Source organism: Pan paniscus, chromosome 10, assembly GCF_029289425.2.
Source record: "Pan paniscus chromosome 10, NHGRI_mPanPan1-v2.0_pri, whole genome shotgun sequence".
In the NCBI taxonomy this organism is placed as follows: Eukaryota; Metazoa; Chordata; class Mammalia; order Primates; family Hominidae; genus Pan; species Pan paniscus.
Window position 1 is genome coordinate 10,110,945 of NC_073259.2, and position 17,238 is coordinate 10,128,182.

The 17,238-nt window shown below is 41.8% G+C and overlaps 1 protein-coding gene across 7 annotated transcripts in view; it reads left to right on the forward strand.

The window, feature by feature from the left end:
* The first annotated feature begins 1,385 nt into the window (after positions 1 to 1,385).
* DYRK4 (dual specificity tyrosine phosphorylation regulated kinase 4) overlaps positions 1,386 to 17,238 on the forward strand; it is a 51,791-nt gene continuing 35,938 nt past the window's right edge. For 2 of the 7 annotated variants that reach the window (XM_055095274.1, XM_055095275.1), the window contains exons 1-3: positions 1,424 to 1,512; positions 7,173 to 7,266; positions 12,538 to 12,564. In XM_055095274.1, coding sequence (XP_054951249.1) covers positions 1,475 to 1,512; positions 7,173 to 7,266; positions 12,538 to 12,564 — 159 coding nt within the window. In that variant the 5' untranslated portion in view covers positions 1,424 to 1,474. Of the gene's footprint in view, positions 1,513 to 7,172; positions 7,267 to 12,537; positions 12,565 to 17,238 lie in introns of all 7 variants that reach the window. The other 5 variants (XM_055095276.1, XM_055095277.1, XM_055095273.1 and 2 more) reach the window with 4 other exon arrangements.

Sequence of the window (17,238 nt, forward strand, 5' to 3'; positions counted from 1 at the left end):
AGGTGTCATCCTGGGATTGAGTCTTCTCTCAACTTTCACATCCAGTCACCAAGTCTTACTCCATTTCCTAAATTTCTCAAAACTACTCTTCCATGTGCTCTCCCTTACTCTGAAACATCATCACTCACTATTTCTAACAGGCATCCTTGCCTTGATTCTTAACCTACTCGGGCCTACTTCCATTGTTATTGCCACAGAGGGTTTTATAAAATAAAGTCAGCATGAACACCCCTCTGCAGTCCGCACATATACACCTTACCCTGGTCGAGTTCATAGGCTACTTGGTGTCTGACTCCCCCTTTCCTCCTGCTTCAACCTTGTCTCTGCCCACATGCACCTTTGATCCCTGCCCCACTAAACTGGGTGCTGGCACAATGGTACCAAGCTTTTCTATGGCTCTGGCCTTCAGAATAGGACTTGCTTCCTTTACGTAGACAACTACTACCTGTCCTTGAAGACTCAGATTCAACTCAGCTCTTTCGGAAAGCTTCATTTGAATGTCTTTTCTGCCTGGACCAGACTGTGCACCTCCAGGTCAACCTACTGCCACTCAATTACAAATTTCCCTTTTCATGCTTTCTACAATCTGGTGCAGAGTAAGCACTCAAAAAGTGTTCAGCTGATATATGGATTTTACCCAGAACTTTTGCTATGTACTTACTTTTTTTCTTTTTCTTTTTCTGTCTTTCTTTCTTTCTTTTTTTTTTTTTGAGATGCAGTCTCGTTCTGTTGCCAGGCTGGAGTGCAGTGGCGCGATCTCGGCTCACTGCAACCTCCGCCTCCCGGGTTCAAGCGATTCTCCTGCCTCAGCCTCCCAAGTAGCTGGGACTACAGGCGCGCACCACCACGCCCCGCTTATTTTTGTATTTTTAGTAGAGACGGGGTTTCACCATGTTAGCCAGGATGGTCTTGATCTCTTGGCCTCGTGATCCACCCGCCTTGGCCTCTCAAAGTGCTGGGATTACAGAAAAAAATGTCTAAATAGAGACGGGGTGGGGGGTCTCACTACTTTGAGCAGTTTGGTCTCGAACTCCAGACCTCAAGTGGTCTGCCTAGGCCTCCCAAAGTACTGGGATTGCAGGCGTAAAACCACCGCGCCCGGCCAGAACTTTTGTGATGTAATTCTGATAACCACATGCTTCGCTTGAAGAAGGGGAGAGAGTAGGGATAATTTCATGTGTCTGGTCTGGGCAACCAACTTTAAGTTCTTTATGCTGGGATTTTGTTCAATTCTTGCCCTATACTTTAAAGAACTGGGGCAAGAGAATGCGAGTAGGAGGACAAGGAGTATGTTCTTTAGGCTGCTACTCTGCAAGGTGGTTTGGGACCACAGCCTGAGAAAGCCCTTCCAGCTCTGGAGTCATAAAAAGGGCGGGAGCCGTTTCTATAGCGACGGGAGGAGGGCGTGGCCGTCCCTTGCCCTCTGCCGGGCTCTCACAGCCTCCCGCAGCGGCGGGCGGTCAGCGCCGGCCTCATGCAGCTCCTCCCGCCGCCTCTCCGCACCGGAACAAAGTAAGGGCCGCGGAGGCTCGTACTTCACGAGCAGTCAGGCGCGAGTACGAGCCAGGCGACGAAGCTTCTGGTCGACGGGGTCGCGGGGGGAGAATGAAAAGCGTGCAGAATGCAAGAGTTGACTGGGGAATGTGGGTCAGAGAGAGGCGGGGTGTGGTGCGCAGACAAGAAAATACAGTTGTAGTTTTTGCAACAGCTGCATCCCCGGAATCCAACGTCAGTATACTTCCATGTTAAGATGCTGTCGCATCGCCGACTCCAGCTGAGTGCAGGACAGGGAGCGGGGGGTTCTGAGGAACTCAGCAGACCTGTCCTGGAACTGTGCTTCCAGCCCTCACTGGGACGCCAGACTTTCTTCCTCCCTTTCTTTCTCTTCTTTACTGCATGTCCTCTTGGTAGTCGTAAGTGGGTCCACGACCACACGCCTCGCGTTGATGAGGCTCTGGCAGGTATTACCCATGTTCCCACCCAGCCCATATGCCTGGGCACCTCTGTGCTCAATCAGGGCCCAGCCCCTGACACAAAAGCGCGCGAAGGTGTGTGTAGATCACACACCCAGAGCTGCCACTCTGAGGAAATTCCCAATATTAGCAAATCTTTCCTTAAAAAAGAGATGAACAATGCACAATTTGAGGGTTTTTAAAGGCTATTCTGTGACATTTGCTGCATTTGAAATGTCCAGCAGCCCCTCAAAGCTTAGGAAAATTGTGACCCCTCTGACATGTCTTAAGCAACGGACAGCATCACCAATATTAATTCAAGCTTCACTGTCCAGGCTTAAGTGGAGACTTGGCAAAAGCAGGAGGCCATTTAGTGGAAAAGTTCAAACCGTGGAAACAACAAATGAAAATGTCCTTTGTCTTGCTTGAGCGATTTGATCACCTACATGTGGTCGGTATGTAAAACCTAGGAGTTCGAAGAAATTCTTCAAACATGCACTCTACCTGATTGTTTCTGTTACTTAAATCTGTTGTTTCTCTTGTTTGTTTTGGTCCTTATGGAGAAAGCAGAGGTAAACCGGAAGGGACTCTCTAGCAATATGCCAGCCTCTCTTCCCTGACTTTGCCCTCTCCAACTCCACATATTGTTGCCTGCAACTTGGCTAAAATGCATAGTTCTCAAGCGTGTGGAGGACCCAGTGCTGGGAGTTAGTGGTTTTAGCTGACTCTGAGCCCATCGTGAGTGTGTTGTGATGGCTCCCCAAAGAGCAAATGCTGGTGGAGGCTGCATTAATAGAAATGCAATGATCACATCAAAGGATATGGTCGTGCTGCCTGACTTAGCAATGAGTAGAACATAATCCAGACTCTAGAAACTGTAGCTACTTTGAGATCATAAAGAACTGGAAAATAGGAACAACCACAAGGCAGGCTCTCTGTCAGGCCTGGATGTGCCATCACATGAAGACAGGTTTGAAAAAACTTCACAGAATGCCTGGAGATGAGGAGATGCAGGGGAGAGAAAGCTTTTTTCTACTCAACTTTTGAACATTCAAGAACTCTTGAGTAGAAAAGAGATACATTTGTTCCTTGGTACTCTGCAGAGGATAGCAAGGATCAGTGGAGGAAATTTTGCTCAATATAGTTTATTCTTCCAAGAAATATCAAGTACCAACCCTATGTAAATTAACAGTTGAGTGTGAAATGGGTTGCCTAGAAAAACAGTGCACTCTGTCATAGAAATATTCCAGCATAGACAGAGTGATTGCCAGGAATACCATAGAAAGAGGATTCTTCCCCAGGGTGGGAAAATGGATGACATGGTCTCCAAAACCTCTTCTAGCTCTTTAGAGTCTGGGAGTCAGTGAACCCTCAAGAGTCTCAGGGATATATGCAGAGGGTCCAAGGAATTCTCTGGCAGAAATGAGTGTGACTTAAAATATGGTTAGATAGAAGAAATAAGACCTAGTGTTTAATAAATCAGTAGAATGACAATAGTAAACAATCTATTGTATATTTCAAAATAGCTAGTAGAGAATAATTTGAAGCCCTGACTTGATTATATATTATATAAATATAAATATATACATCTATTATATATCAATTAAAAAATGAATGTAACTTAAGTTCATTAAAAGCATTATCACCTGTTCACAGAATGCAAACGGAATCCCTGCAAACCCTGCACTGCCACACTTTCTGCCCCAAAGACAGCCCCCAGGGCATAAAGATCAAGCTACTGGCAATTGCAGTAGAAATCCTAAAATCATAACAGGTAAATCTCAAAAGACTTGTTTCCTTTCTGGATATTGAAGTACTCTATACATAGATAATGTGTATATATTAATATAAAATACTATGCAGTGCAGTAAGGCTGGCACCTCTGTGGATCTGCCTTGCCCTTGAGTCTTCGAACTCCTTGAAAACAAGGCTTCTGTTTTATTTATCTTTGAATCCTCCATGCTTAGCCCAGTAGCTGGCACACAGTTGATGCTCTGGAATTTTTTGATGAATTAATCTATTTTAGATTTCTCTTCCCTCAGCAAATTTGTACCAAGTTTTCAACAGACAAGTCACTGTCCTTACCCCAAAAGGAATTTTTTAAAAATGCAGGATCACCATCTATGACCCCAAAAGACTAACAATCAATATGAGACAAAAAATATATGCACCTAAGATAATTAAATGACACTAAAACTCTTGACCAAGTGAAAAAATGGTTTCTTAGGCAAACACACGATTGAACGCTCGAGGAAAGAGAGGAAGGGGAAGGAGAACTCCGATCTGCATGTAAGATGAAATGAGAATGGCCAAACTTTTGGTTTCAGTTCTCAAAGGAACATTCACTCTAGCTCTGAGCTGAGTTTATTAGTTATCTTCAATCCTTCGTGTAACAAGATACAAACGAAATATAAAAAGCATTTTAATTCTTTTCCACATAGCTCACCACATATTTTGAGGATAAAAAGGTAGCACTTGCAAAGCTTTGAGCAAGGGTTAAGTTGTATTGTTGGAAGCCAGAGTTCATGCATAAAAAAAGAAAGGCACAAAATAGTCTTTAATAATCACAGAATTATCCAAGGGATGGCAAAGTTGGAATAAGTCACAACAGATTTTTTTTTCAGTCTGTCAGTATTTTTGTAGAATTAAAGAAATTTAGACCCCAAAGGGACTTTAGAAGTCACCTGCTCCAGTCTCATTATTTAGCAGATGAGGAAATAGCACAGAGAGGACAAATGGCTCATTCAAAATCATGGCACTGTGTGTTAGGTGGCATTGAGACGAGACTCCATGATTCCTCAGCGTTTCCTTCAGTGTTTGCTCCTTCTCTGCCTCCAGCACTGTCAGAGCTGAACAGAGGAAAGGGCTCCAGCTGTTTGGAAGATTTCACATTTACTTTTTTTTTTTTTAAGATGGAGTCTTGCTCTGTTGCCCAGGCTGGAGTGCAGTGGTGCAATCTCCGCTCACTGCAACCTCTGCCTTCCAGATTCAAGAGATTCTCCTGCCTCAGCCTCCCGAGTAGCTGGGATTACAGGCGTGAGGCACCACACACAGCTAACTTCTTTTGTATTTTTAGTAGAGATGGAGTTTCACCATGTTGGCCAGGCTGGTCTTGAATTCCTGACCTCAGATGATCCACCCGCCACGGCCTCCCAAAGTGCTGGGATTACAGGCGTGAGCCACCATGCCCATCCCACATGTACTTTCATAGTCTCCTACATCTCTGTGAAGTAAAGGAAGGCAACACTCGATACAGAGTCTTGGCAGGAAAAATTTTTGTGTTCATTTTTGCCCAATGTTGCGATTTTACAAATCCCATGTCCAGTTGATGGCCACAATTCTACCTTTTCTGTCTCCCAAATCTTTCCCAAGTTCATACTTCTATCTCCACTGTCAGTGCCTTGGTTGAGGCTCTCATTCACTCTTATCTAGACACCCAAAAGGCCTTCCTAGTTCCTCCAAATCGTGCTTCGTGATATTGCCAGAGAAATGGTACCAGAATACAAATCTGATCTTCAGCCCAGGTTTAGCATAGCCACGCAGGCTCCAAGACTCTAACTTGGACTACGTGCCCCTTTACAACCTAATCTACCTCCCTGGCCCTCCATCGGCAATGTCCAAGGACAGTGCTCAAAATTTCTGGAAAAGACAATGTTCTTTCATATTTATGTTCTTTGTGTGTCCTCCTCCATCTGCCCTTGACACTCCTGCCTGCCCTGCTCATTCTTCAGAGATGGTTCTACCCTGCTCAAGCATGAAGGCTTCCTCAGCTGCCCCAGCTGACTTAGCCAACACCTGGAAGCATGCTCTGGGAGCTGGTTGCATAAGGCTGTATTAGTACATCGATCACATGCATTGTCATGATCTACTTTCTTCTATGTACCTCCTTTCCTGGATAAGGAGTTCTCTTTGAGGGCAGAGACCATGTCTGGTTTATCAGTGAAATTGTCTCAGCAAATGTTTATAGAAAGAAAGGAAGAGAAGGAAGAAGTGAAACTATGATCTTAAGCAGAGAAGTTACTGGTAATTTTTGTTTGCTTTTGTGCAGGATTTTTTCATATTGTATGTATGTGTGTGTATGTTAAAGTTAATGTTCCTACTTACCTCCCGCAGCCCTACTGAGAAGAGGTCACTATTACAGTCCATTTCTTCGAGATCTTTCAATATGCCTGTATAAAGACTTGCAAGCATTTTGTTTTCTGTTAAATAAATATAGAATTATATTACACACATGTTCTACTGTTTTTGCTCAATACATTATGGGCACATATAAAGATCTATCTTATTTTTTAAATGGCTGCATTATATCTCATAAAACATATGTGTGCCATGAATTGTTAACTTCCCATTATGGACAAGTTCTGATTTTTCAATAGTTACACTGCAAGAAATGTTAGCATGACTTTTCTTTAATCCTCCGAATACTTTCAAAGTTGTGGTGCCATCATCATTTATATGGTGTCTGCAAGAGCCTGCCAGTGGAGTGATTTGCAGAAGCTGTCATAATATTTGCATTGGTTCCTGTTCTGCCCCTGTTTCTTGTATTCTTGATTCCCCTGGCTCTTGGCTAAAGCTAGAAGCTGAAAAGGGACTTGCAAAGGACACAGAGCAAGCGGTTTCAGCTGTACTCTGCTAATGTAACAGGGAATGTAAGTGTCCTGAGACCCCTCTAAGACTCACCTTCCACTTATAGAAATTACTGCTTACACTAGATTCCATAAATGTGTGCAAGGTTTTTTTTTGTCTTGCAGTAAGTTAATTATTAATAGAACTGTGCTGTGAATGAAGAAGATGCAAACATGGCCAAATGAGAGTTAGAGGAAGTGTTTCTACCAATTGTTCCCCTTTTCTTTTTCTATAGGCATTAAACTATCTAAGTAGCCCATGAATACGCCCATCCTGCAGGGGGATATTATGTTTGTGGCAAAGCATGAGGTTTACTTTCCAGTTAACTAGGGGAAATGGTTTTTTTCCCCTTTGGTTGTCTAAACTGCTTATCACCTGATTATCTCTTCCTCCTTCCCTGGCTTCTGTCTGACCTCCTGACCTCATGTGACCATCAGAAGTGAAGCAAGGGAGAAGCAGGGACCCTGCTCCTGCTTTTAGGCCTGTTGCTGTCTTTTCTTCAAACCTGCCTGCTTTCTTCTGTCCCTGAGTGTGTGGGCCATTACTTAGATTTGACTCCTCCTGCCAATTTATTTTTTACTTTCCCTCATGCAGGACTCAAATGGATGCTAAAAAGCCAAGGAAATGTGATTTGACTCCCTTCCTGGTTTTGAAAGCAAGAAAGAAACAAAAGTTCACCTCTGCGAAGGTAAAGATCCTTGAATTTTCACTGGGGAAGAGAGGTATCATTGCGAGGACCTAGGGACTCAGGACCCAGTGCTGATGGTTGTGCCCCAAGCACCTCTGGGTACAGCGCAAAGGGAAAGGTGTGGAGGATCACGCTGATTGGCAGGGCCAAATCTGGGTGGGTGTGGAGGGAAAATCAGCAGAAAGGCAAGGCCTTAATCTAACAGGTAAACTGTATTCCAGAAGGCCCTGGGTGAGTGCATCCATGGTATCTTTTATTCTGCTCTATATATGTAAGATCCTACTGGAAGTGTCCTGGAATAGTTGAAGAACGTTTCCAGAAAAGATCTCCTTTTTTTCTTTGACACGGAGTTTCACTCTTGTTGCCCAGGCTGGAGTGAAATGGTGTGATCTCAGCTCACCGCAACCTCCACCTCTTGGGTTCAAGCGATTCTCCTGCCTCAGCCTCCCAAGTAGCTGGGATTACAAGCATGCACCACCACGCCTGGCTAATTTTTGTATTTTTAGTAGAGATGGGGTTTCTTCATGTTGGTCAGGCTGGTCTCGAACTCCTGACCTCAGGTGATCCGCCCGCCTCGGCCTCCCAAAGGGCTGGGATTACAGGCGTGAGCCACCACGCCTGGCCAAGACCTACTTTTTTTCTAATACAGACATGGTGTCTTTCCTTTCACTCTGCCTCAAAAACTAGTAAAATGCCACTGCACTGAAGTTAAAATTGTGATGGGATGACTTTGTGATAACCATCTATGGGATCAACTTCCAAATCAGGTGTATTTTAAAAATCTAACACCACTCAGTTTGAATTTCTTAGTTTGTTCAAAAGATCATATTGTTTGGGGTCTTTGTCCTGAAAGTTTCACAGCAAACTTCAGCCCAAAGCATTCAGGTTTGACTTCTGAATCCTGCCTGCATCACTGTTTGGCAGAACTGGAGTTCAGCAGCCTAACCCAAGGCCTAGCAAGAATCGTCCTCCTATAAATCACATACATTTACTTAAAATTATGACTTTAGGTTTCCGCTTCCAAGCGCTGTTCCTGATGTAACTCTAGTATTGTCCCCCTTGGGATTATAACTCATACAAATGGACCCTAATACAAAGTCCTTTGCTCCACCCCACTACCCGTGCCACTACCACGTGTAACAAAACACGTTTATTTTGCAATTTATAGGTGCAATTTTTAATACCTAAAACAAACTTATTTTGATAAAATAAAAATTACTGTAAAATATTTGAAATAATAAATCTCCAGCAAAACATGCTAATATAATAAAGATGGCATTCTTTTCAAATGTTAAACTATGATGCAAACAGAACAGTCTTGGTTATGATTTTATTTTAGCAAAATCATCATGAGGTTTGCAACTTGCACTTTTTTAAGCTACTTGAGCGCACATTTATTGAGTGCTGGGGTGACTCTCACATGCGCCTTAGCAGCAAGTGCTATTATTATCCCCAATTTTACAGAGGGGGAAATTAATATACAAGCAAGGCCAATTAGCCCAGGGTCATAATGCCAGTGAGTGGAGGACGGAATTCAAACCCATATTCTTTTTTAATTGTTATTTAAAAAAAAATTTGAAAGTAGAGACAGGGTCTCACTATGTTGCCCAGGCTGGTCTCGAAATCCTGGGCTCCAGCAATCCTCCCACTTCAGCCTTCCAAACTGCTGGGATTACAGGTGTGAGCCGCCACACCCGACCAAATCCGTATGCTTAACCACTCTCTTCCACGCCTCTCTGTTGCATGAGGATAGCTCTGTTAAGGGTTGTTCCGTAAAGTTCCTTATACATTTCAATTAATTTCAAAGAAAGCAAACTCTGTTGCAGTTACGATGACGGGAATTGTCAAAAATAAAATAAGTCCGGGGCATGAGGATTCACACCTGTAATCTTAGCACTTTGGGAGGCTGAGGTAGGAGGATCACTTGAGCCTGGGAGTTTGAGACCAGCCTGGGTAACATAGCAAGACCCCGTTGCTATAAATAATAATAATAATAATAATAATAATAATGATAATAACAAATTAGCTGGGTGTGGTAGTGCACGCCTGTAGTCCCAGCTACTTGGGAGCCTGAGGTAGTAGGATCGCTTGAGCCCAGGAGGTTGAGGCTGCAGTGAGCCGTGCTTGCGCCCCTGCATCCAGCCTGGGCAACAGAAGAAAACCCTGTCTCAAAATAAATAAAATTAAAAAAAAAAGTCACATTCAAAATTGATTTGATTATGTCGTATTTTACAGTAATTACTGGCAAATTCACAATGACATTTAAAAATACTCTTGAAACTTAAAACTACTGTGTTTGTATTGCTAGTTGTTCTGATGGGTCTTAAATAAATGTCTTTTCAACGTCGATTGGCTTTCCTCAATGGACTTCTCATCCAGTTGATTTTAATAGGTTTAAGTAAGGAAATGCAAACAACTCAGTAACTGGCTTCTGCACATGAAGTATTGGGTTTCAGTGGACAGTTGTGATACTAATTGGAGAAAGAAAATGAATTGTATGACTTATAATCCCTTCATCTAAAAAAACACTTAAGAAGAGGGAGCTGTGGATCTCACCATGTCTACTGCCCCAAGCAGGTGTTGAGAGGACAACTTATTTAAATAAATTAATAATTATTTATGTTTTTCACAATATTTAAAATTATAGATTATAAGTGTGATATTTATAACAATCAAGTATTCACATATTTTAATTTGGATCTTGGTAACATTTCAGCCAAGGGAAAGTTTAAAATGTGATTTCACTGGACTTTAAGACAATAGTGTGGCGCTCTCTCTAGTAATCTGGAGTTCTTTTCAGAATGCCCTATTCATTTGGCTAACACGGGGTAAAACCTTGATGCCAGTGGAGGTTCCCTGTCCTTTCTGCTTAGCTGGCAAGGATCAAAGGACTCTCAGGAAAATGCTCTGTGTTGTATTTGTCGTAACTGCCGGCAGGGGAAACAGAGGCCCTTTGGTCCTCAGTCATCTCAAGCAGTAGGCTGGAGGACATCTGGCTTTTCTGCATCTCAGCATTGCCTCAGCTGGTTTCTGGGACTCGAGGAGCTAGCTGAGCTCCAGGATCACAGGTTAGGCTGTGCCAGGAAGAGAACCTGGGAGAGAGTCCTAGGGAGGGAAGCTGTAAATTTAGGATATTACATAACGATCTCCCCAACAACTACAAGATGCTACAAAGCACATCCAGAATCATACTGAAGACACATTTCTATTTCAGCACCAGAAGCACAGCTACTTTTTCTCTGTTAATTTCTTAGATCCTTTCAATCATTCACTTGCTGAATGTCACCTCCTTAGAGAGGCGTTCCTTCCCCACCCTTTCTAATTACACATCTGTTTGTTTACTTGTTTATTGTCTGTCTTGCCCTCCAGAACTGTGCTGTCCAATATGGTGGCCCTTGGCACATGGCCCTTGGCATGTATCCTACTGGGTGTGTGCTGTGAGTGTCAGATACACACCAGAGTCCAAAGACTGGGTGTGAAAACAATAAATGTAAAATGATGTATTAGTAATTTTTATAGTTCGGTTTATATTTTGTCGTATTTTATTTTATTTATATCGTATTGTAGTTTATATTTTATCGTATGCCAATTAATACCTCAATAAAGTTGTAAAATAATTTTATATGTTTATATGTTAAAATAGTATTTTGAATATAATGTGTTAAATAAGACATATTATTAAAATTAATTTCATCTATTTCTTTTTACCTCTTTAATGTGGCTACCAGAAAATTTAAAATTATACTCATGACTCACATAATGTTTCTATTGGACAGTGCTGCTCTAGAATGGACACTGCACAATGGCAAAGGTTTTACTGGACTGGCTCAGTGCCAACTCCCCAGAACTTAGGTCAGTGCCTCCCACAGACTAGCATTTGATGTGTGCTTGTGGAATCAAAACTAGGAGTGTGTTTATTCATTTATTTCCTCTACAAGTATGTGCTGTCTACTCATCTCAGACATTGTTCTAGGGACTAGGGATGCAGTGGAGAACAAAACAGGCCGTAAAACTCTCATAAAGCTTAAAATTGGGATTCTTTGTAGGAAGACCAGATGTTTTGACTAAATGCTGAGAATGGTAATGACTCACCTTCATTTTCGCTGGCAGTTAAAGAGTTGGAACTGAATAGACCAGTGATTTCTTAGCCTGGGTTGTGTATTGGGAACACCCAGGGAAGTTTTAAAGACTACTGAAATCAGAATCTTTAGGGGTCATGGACACTTTTTTTTTTTTTTTTTTTTGTGACAGAGTCTCGCTCTGTCGCCCAGGCTGGAGTGCAGTGGCGCGATCTTGGCTTACTGCAAGCTCCACCTCCCGGGTTCACGCCATTCTCCTGCCTCAGCCTCCGGAGTAGCTGGGACTACAGGCGCCCACCACCACGCCTGGCTAATTTTTGTTGTTGTAGTAGTATTTTTAGTAGAGACGGAGTTTCACCGTGTTAGCCAGGATGGTCTCGATCTCCTGACCTCGTGATCCATCCGCCTTGGCCTCCCAAAGTGCTGGGATTACAGGCGTGAGCCACCGTGCCTGGCCTATGGACATGTTTTAAAAAGTTCTTTTCTGTCATGTGGGGACAGGTGTCCATTTCATCACCAGGTGTGAGACCTCAGGTCATTAAGTCTCTGACATTTTGCTGTTTGTGAAACTGGAATAATTATTCCTACATCCCCTGATTGCAGTGGTATTAAGGGAGGTAAGAGAATGTGAGCTCTCCGGCTGGCACATGTTGGAAGCCCGATAAGTATTGGTTGCTTTTATCTTCCCTCTGTCTCTCCATTTAACAGAAAGGGGCTTCCTGTAAGAGACGGGCTTATCAGTGAGTGTCACACAGTGGAAGAGGATATCCGAGGGTCATTCATTGTCTCATTTCCATGTCTCATCAGCACTTCCTATACGAAAAGCAGGAACAAAACAAAATCCTGATCCGACCATTTGGTGTTGGGCAAAGGAATGGAAATCAGTTCAAGCTGAAGAGACAGCAAACAGCAGAGATGTTAATTGCTAGTTCTGTCTAGGTTTTTAGGTTGGCACACTATTATTTATGGTAATGCATTCACCTGTTAAATGCAAATGCAAGACTCGAACTAGAAGAACTTGTAATGATCATTGCAAGTTAACATTAAAACGTTTAAAATATAACCGTAAGCAGCCAATCTAGAATCAGTGGCTCAATGAAGATAGGCATTTACTTCTATATAATGTCTACATTTGGAATGGATTTGGGGTCCTGAAGGAGAGTTTTACATAGTTTTCCCCATTCTTTCCTAGGGCCCTACTCTTTCTGAGATCTACATGGTAAGTACCAGTTCCTTTGTTCTGCGTGTTCATTGGTGCTTTAATTTCCAATCAAAGAAAGGAGAACAAAGATTTGAAATTACCTTTGGTTTCTGTCAAAGGAATGTGAAGTGAGCAGGAATTGGCGGGTGGGGGCATGTCTCTGAGTACAAGAATTAATCAGAGCAATAGTCACTTCTATTGAAAGCTTCTTCAGGCCATGACAAATAGAGTATCAGTTCGACGTTGAAGGTGGGGATAAGGAGATGTTCGGAATGCAATCCCTGCCCTCCCGGTGTGTGTTATAGCAGTGTTTGTTTGCTTCTTTCAGCAATGTTGAGGGGGTCATTACCTCCATTTTACAGAGGAGGAAACCGAGATCCAAAGAGATTTATGTAGCAAGGCACCTGAAGTCATTCTGGGAATAAAAGCTGAAATCAGGATTCAGATTTTATTCTGTAATTCATGAATGCTTTTCAAGAAATAATTTTTATTATTAAGTGTTGAGTATATATAAAATAATATTAAAGAAATATGTGTAAGGTATAAAGAATGATACAATGATCACCCTTGTGTGTACCCAACACAAGGTTTTAAGAAAGCAGTCCCAGGCCCCGCGCAGTGGCTCATGCCTGTAATCCCAGCACTTTGGGAGGCCAAGGCGGGTGGATCACAAGGTCAGGAGATGGAGACCATCCTGGCTAACACGGTGAAACCGCATCTCTACTAAAAATACAAAAAATTAGCCGTGCGTGGTGGCGGGTGCCTGTAATCCCAGCTGCTCGGGAGGCTGAGGCAGGAGAATTGCTTGAACCTGGGAGGCGGAGGTTGCAGTGCACCAAGATCGCGCCACTGCACCCTGGCCTGGGCGACAGAGCGAGACTCCATCTTAAAAAAAAAAAAAAAGGAAAGAAAGCTGTTCCATGTGTGTCCCTCCCCATGGTATCTCGTCCTGTTCGTTGTCCCCTCTGAGATAACTACTCTCTTGAGTTTTACATCTATTATTCCACTAATTTTCTTTATCTGTTTCTAAACCTTCTAAACTATGTATTGGCTCATTTTGCATGTTTTTTAAAAAAAATATATGGAATCATACTGAGTGTTCTTCTGCAGATTGCTTTTTATGCTCAGTGCGAAGCCAGCGTACATTGGTATAACATTTGGCCGCTTTCACTGGGATTGATTAGGCCTCTTCTGATTGATCATTACCTGTGCCCCGAGTCTTTAAATACTATGAATATCACCTCTGTTCTAGGAACACTGGTTCTCAATTAACTTAACTACCATGTTTCATTATACGGGAACACTACATTTTTTATCAGTTTTACAATTAATGGACATTTTGTTTTTTCTTGTGCGTTTGCTATTTATTTTTTATTGAAAAGTTTTTTTTAGACACAGTCTTGCTTTGTCACCCAGGTTGGAGCGCAGTGGTGCGCTCTCGGCTCACTGCAGCCTCCGCCTCCCCAGTTCAAGTGATTCTTGTGCCTCAGCCTCCCCAGTAGCTGGGATTACAGGTGCACGCCACCATGCCCAACTAATTTTTGTATTTTTAGTAGAAATGGGGTTTCACCTTGTTGGCCAGACTGGTCTCTCAAACTCCTGACCTCGAGTGATCCACCAGCCTCGGCATCCCAAAGTGCTGGGATCATAGGCGTGAGCCAATGTGCCCGGCCATGTTTGCTATTGAAAATGATGCTGCTATGAGCATTCTTGTGCATGTTTCTTAGTGTGTCTGTATAGGCATTTCTAAGGTGTCTTCCCAGGAGGAGAACCGCTGGGTAACAGGATATGTGAATGCTTAACGTTACCAGATAATGACAAACTGTTTTCCAAAACATTGGTGCAAATGTACCTTGTCACCAGTAGTGTGCACACATTTCAGTCTTCCACATCCTTTTTAATTACCCGATATTGTGTGACTTTTTAGTTTGCCAATTTACTAACAATAACTTATTTTGTGTGTGTGTGTGTGTGTGTGTGTGTGTGTGTGTGTGTTTTCGAAACGGAGTCTCGCTCTATTGCCCAGGCTGGAGTGCAGTGGCACGATCTCGGCTCACTGCAACCTCCGCCTCTCGGGATCAAGCAATTTTCCTGCCTCAGCCTCTTGAGTAGTTGGGACTACAGATGCATGCCGCCACTCCCGGCTAATTTTTTTGTAATTTTAGTAGAGACGGGGTTTCACTATGTTGGCCAGGATGGTCTTGATCTCCTGACCTCGTGATCCACCCGCCCCGACCTCCCAAAGTGCTGGGATTACAGGCATGAGCCACCGTGCCCAGCCAATTTATTGTATTTTAATGTGCATTTTGATGATGACTGTTAATGAGATTGAACCGTTTTTAATATATTTATCGGCTATTTGTGTTTCCTCTTCTTTGAAATACTTGGTCATGCCTTTATTGTTTAAGTATTTTTCTGTTGTGCTGTTTGTCCTTTTTTATTGATTTACAGAATATTTTACATATTCTGTCTACTCATCCTTTGTCAGTTGTATGTGCTGCAAACAGCTTCTCCTGGTTGTTGGCTTGTCTGTTTTTTATTTATTTAATTCTTAAAGAGCAGTTTTAGGTTCCCAGAAAAATTGAGCAGAGAAGTACACTTTCCATATACCCCATTCCTCTTTACAGTTTCTCCTATTAACATTTTACATTCATGTATAGTTGGCACAATTGATGAACGAAGATTGCTACATTATTATTAGCTGATGTTCATAGTTTACATTAGAGTTCCTCCTTTGTGTTGTACATTCTAGGAGTCTGACAAAGGCATAACGTCATTTGTCTACTATTATAGGATGATACCGGATAGTTTCACTGACCTAAAAATACCCCATTGTCCATCTATTCATCCTTTCCCCCCACAACAAAACCCCTGGCAACCACTCTTTATACTGTCTCCTTAGTTTTGCCTTTTCTAGAATATTGTACAGTTGGAATCACGCAGTATGTTGCCTTCTCAGATGGCTTTTTTCATTTAGCAGTAATGTCCTCCATGTCTTTCCATGGCTTGAGAGCTTATTTCCTTTTATCAGTGAATAATACTGCACTGTATGGATGTACCAGTTTGTTTATCCATTCACTGACTGAAGGACAATTTGGTTGCTTCCAATTTTTTAGCAGTTATAAGTAAATCTGCTGTAAGCATTCATGTGCAGGTTTTTATGTGGACATACTTTTTTTAGTTCATTTGGGTGAACCAAGGAGCATGATTGCTGGATTGTATGTTAAGGCTATATTTAGCTTCATAAGAAACTGCTACACTGTCTTCCAAACAAGCTGTACCATTCTGCCTTCCCACCAACAATGAATAAGAATTCTTGTTATGCCACCTCCTTGCCAGCATTTGGTGTTGTCAAAATGTGGTTTTGGACGTTCTAGTAGGTGTGTAGTGGCATCTCATTGTTTTAATTTGCAATTGCCTCATAACATAATATTGAGCATCTTTTCATATGCATATTTGACATCTATATATCTTATTTGGAGAGCTGGTGTTTATTCAGATATTTTGCTAATTTTTAATTGGATTGCTTTCTTATTGTTGAATTTTAAGAGTACTTTGTATACTTAGACACAATCCCTTCTCAGATATGTGTTTTGCACATATTTTCTACCAGTCTATGGTTTCTCTTTTCGTTTTCTTAACAAAGTCTTTTGCAAAGAAGTTTTAATTTTAATGAAGCCCAGCGTATCCATTTTTTTCCATCATGATCGTGTTTTTTTTATTGTAGTTAAAAAGTCATTACTGAACTGAAGGTCACCTAGATTTTCCTCTATGTCACCTTCTAGAAGTTTCATAGTTTCGTGATTTCTATTTAGGTCTATGAGCCATTTTGAGTTAATCTTTGTGGAAGGTATAAATTCTGTGTCTAGATTAATTTTTTTATGTGGATGTCCAATTGTGCCAGCACTGTTTTTGTTTGTTGTTAATAAGTCTTGCTACATTTCCCAGGCTGGTCTCAAGCTCATGACCTCAAGTGATCCTCTGGCCTCAGCCTCCTTGAGTAATTGGGACTACAGGTGTGCACCACCATGCTGGGCTTAGTACTATTTGTTAAAGAGATGCCTTTCTCCATTGAATTGATTTTGCTCCTTTGTCAATGATCAGTTGACTATATTTGTGTGGGTCTATTTATGGGGCCTCTATTTGTTCCATTGAACTATTTGTCTATTCTTTCTTCAGTGCCACACTGTCTTGATCGCTGTAGCTTTATAGTAAGTCTTGAGGTTGGGTCATCAGTCCTCTAACTTTGCTGTTCTTTAGTTTTGTGTTGGCTATTCTAGGTCTTTTCATTTTCCACATGAATTTTAGAATCAGTTTGTTGATGTCCATAAAATAACTTGCTAGGATTCTGATTGGGATTGTGTTGAATCTACAGATTAAGTTGGGAAGAACTAATATCTTAATGATATTTAGTCTTCCTGTCATGAACATGGAAAATATCTCAATTTATTTAGATCCTCTTTGATTTCTTCAACCAGAGTTTTGTAGTTTTTCTCAGATAGATCTCATACATATTTTGTCATATTTATAGTTAAGTATTTCAATTTCTTGGGAGTGTTAATGTAAATGGTATTGCACTTTTAATTTCAAATTCCAATGGTTCATTTCTGTATATAAGAGAGCAATTGACTTTTGTGTATTAATGTCTTTTATCCTGCAGCTTTTATACAATCTTGGGTTTTCTTTTTACTT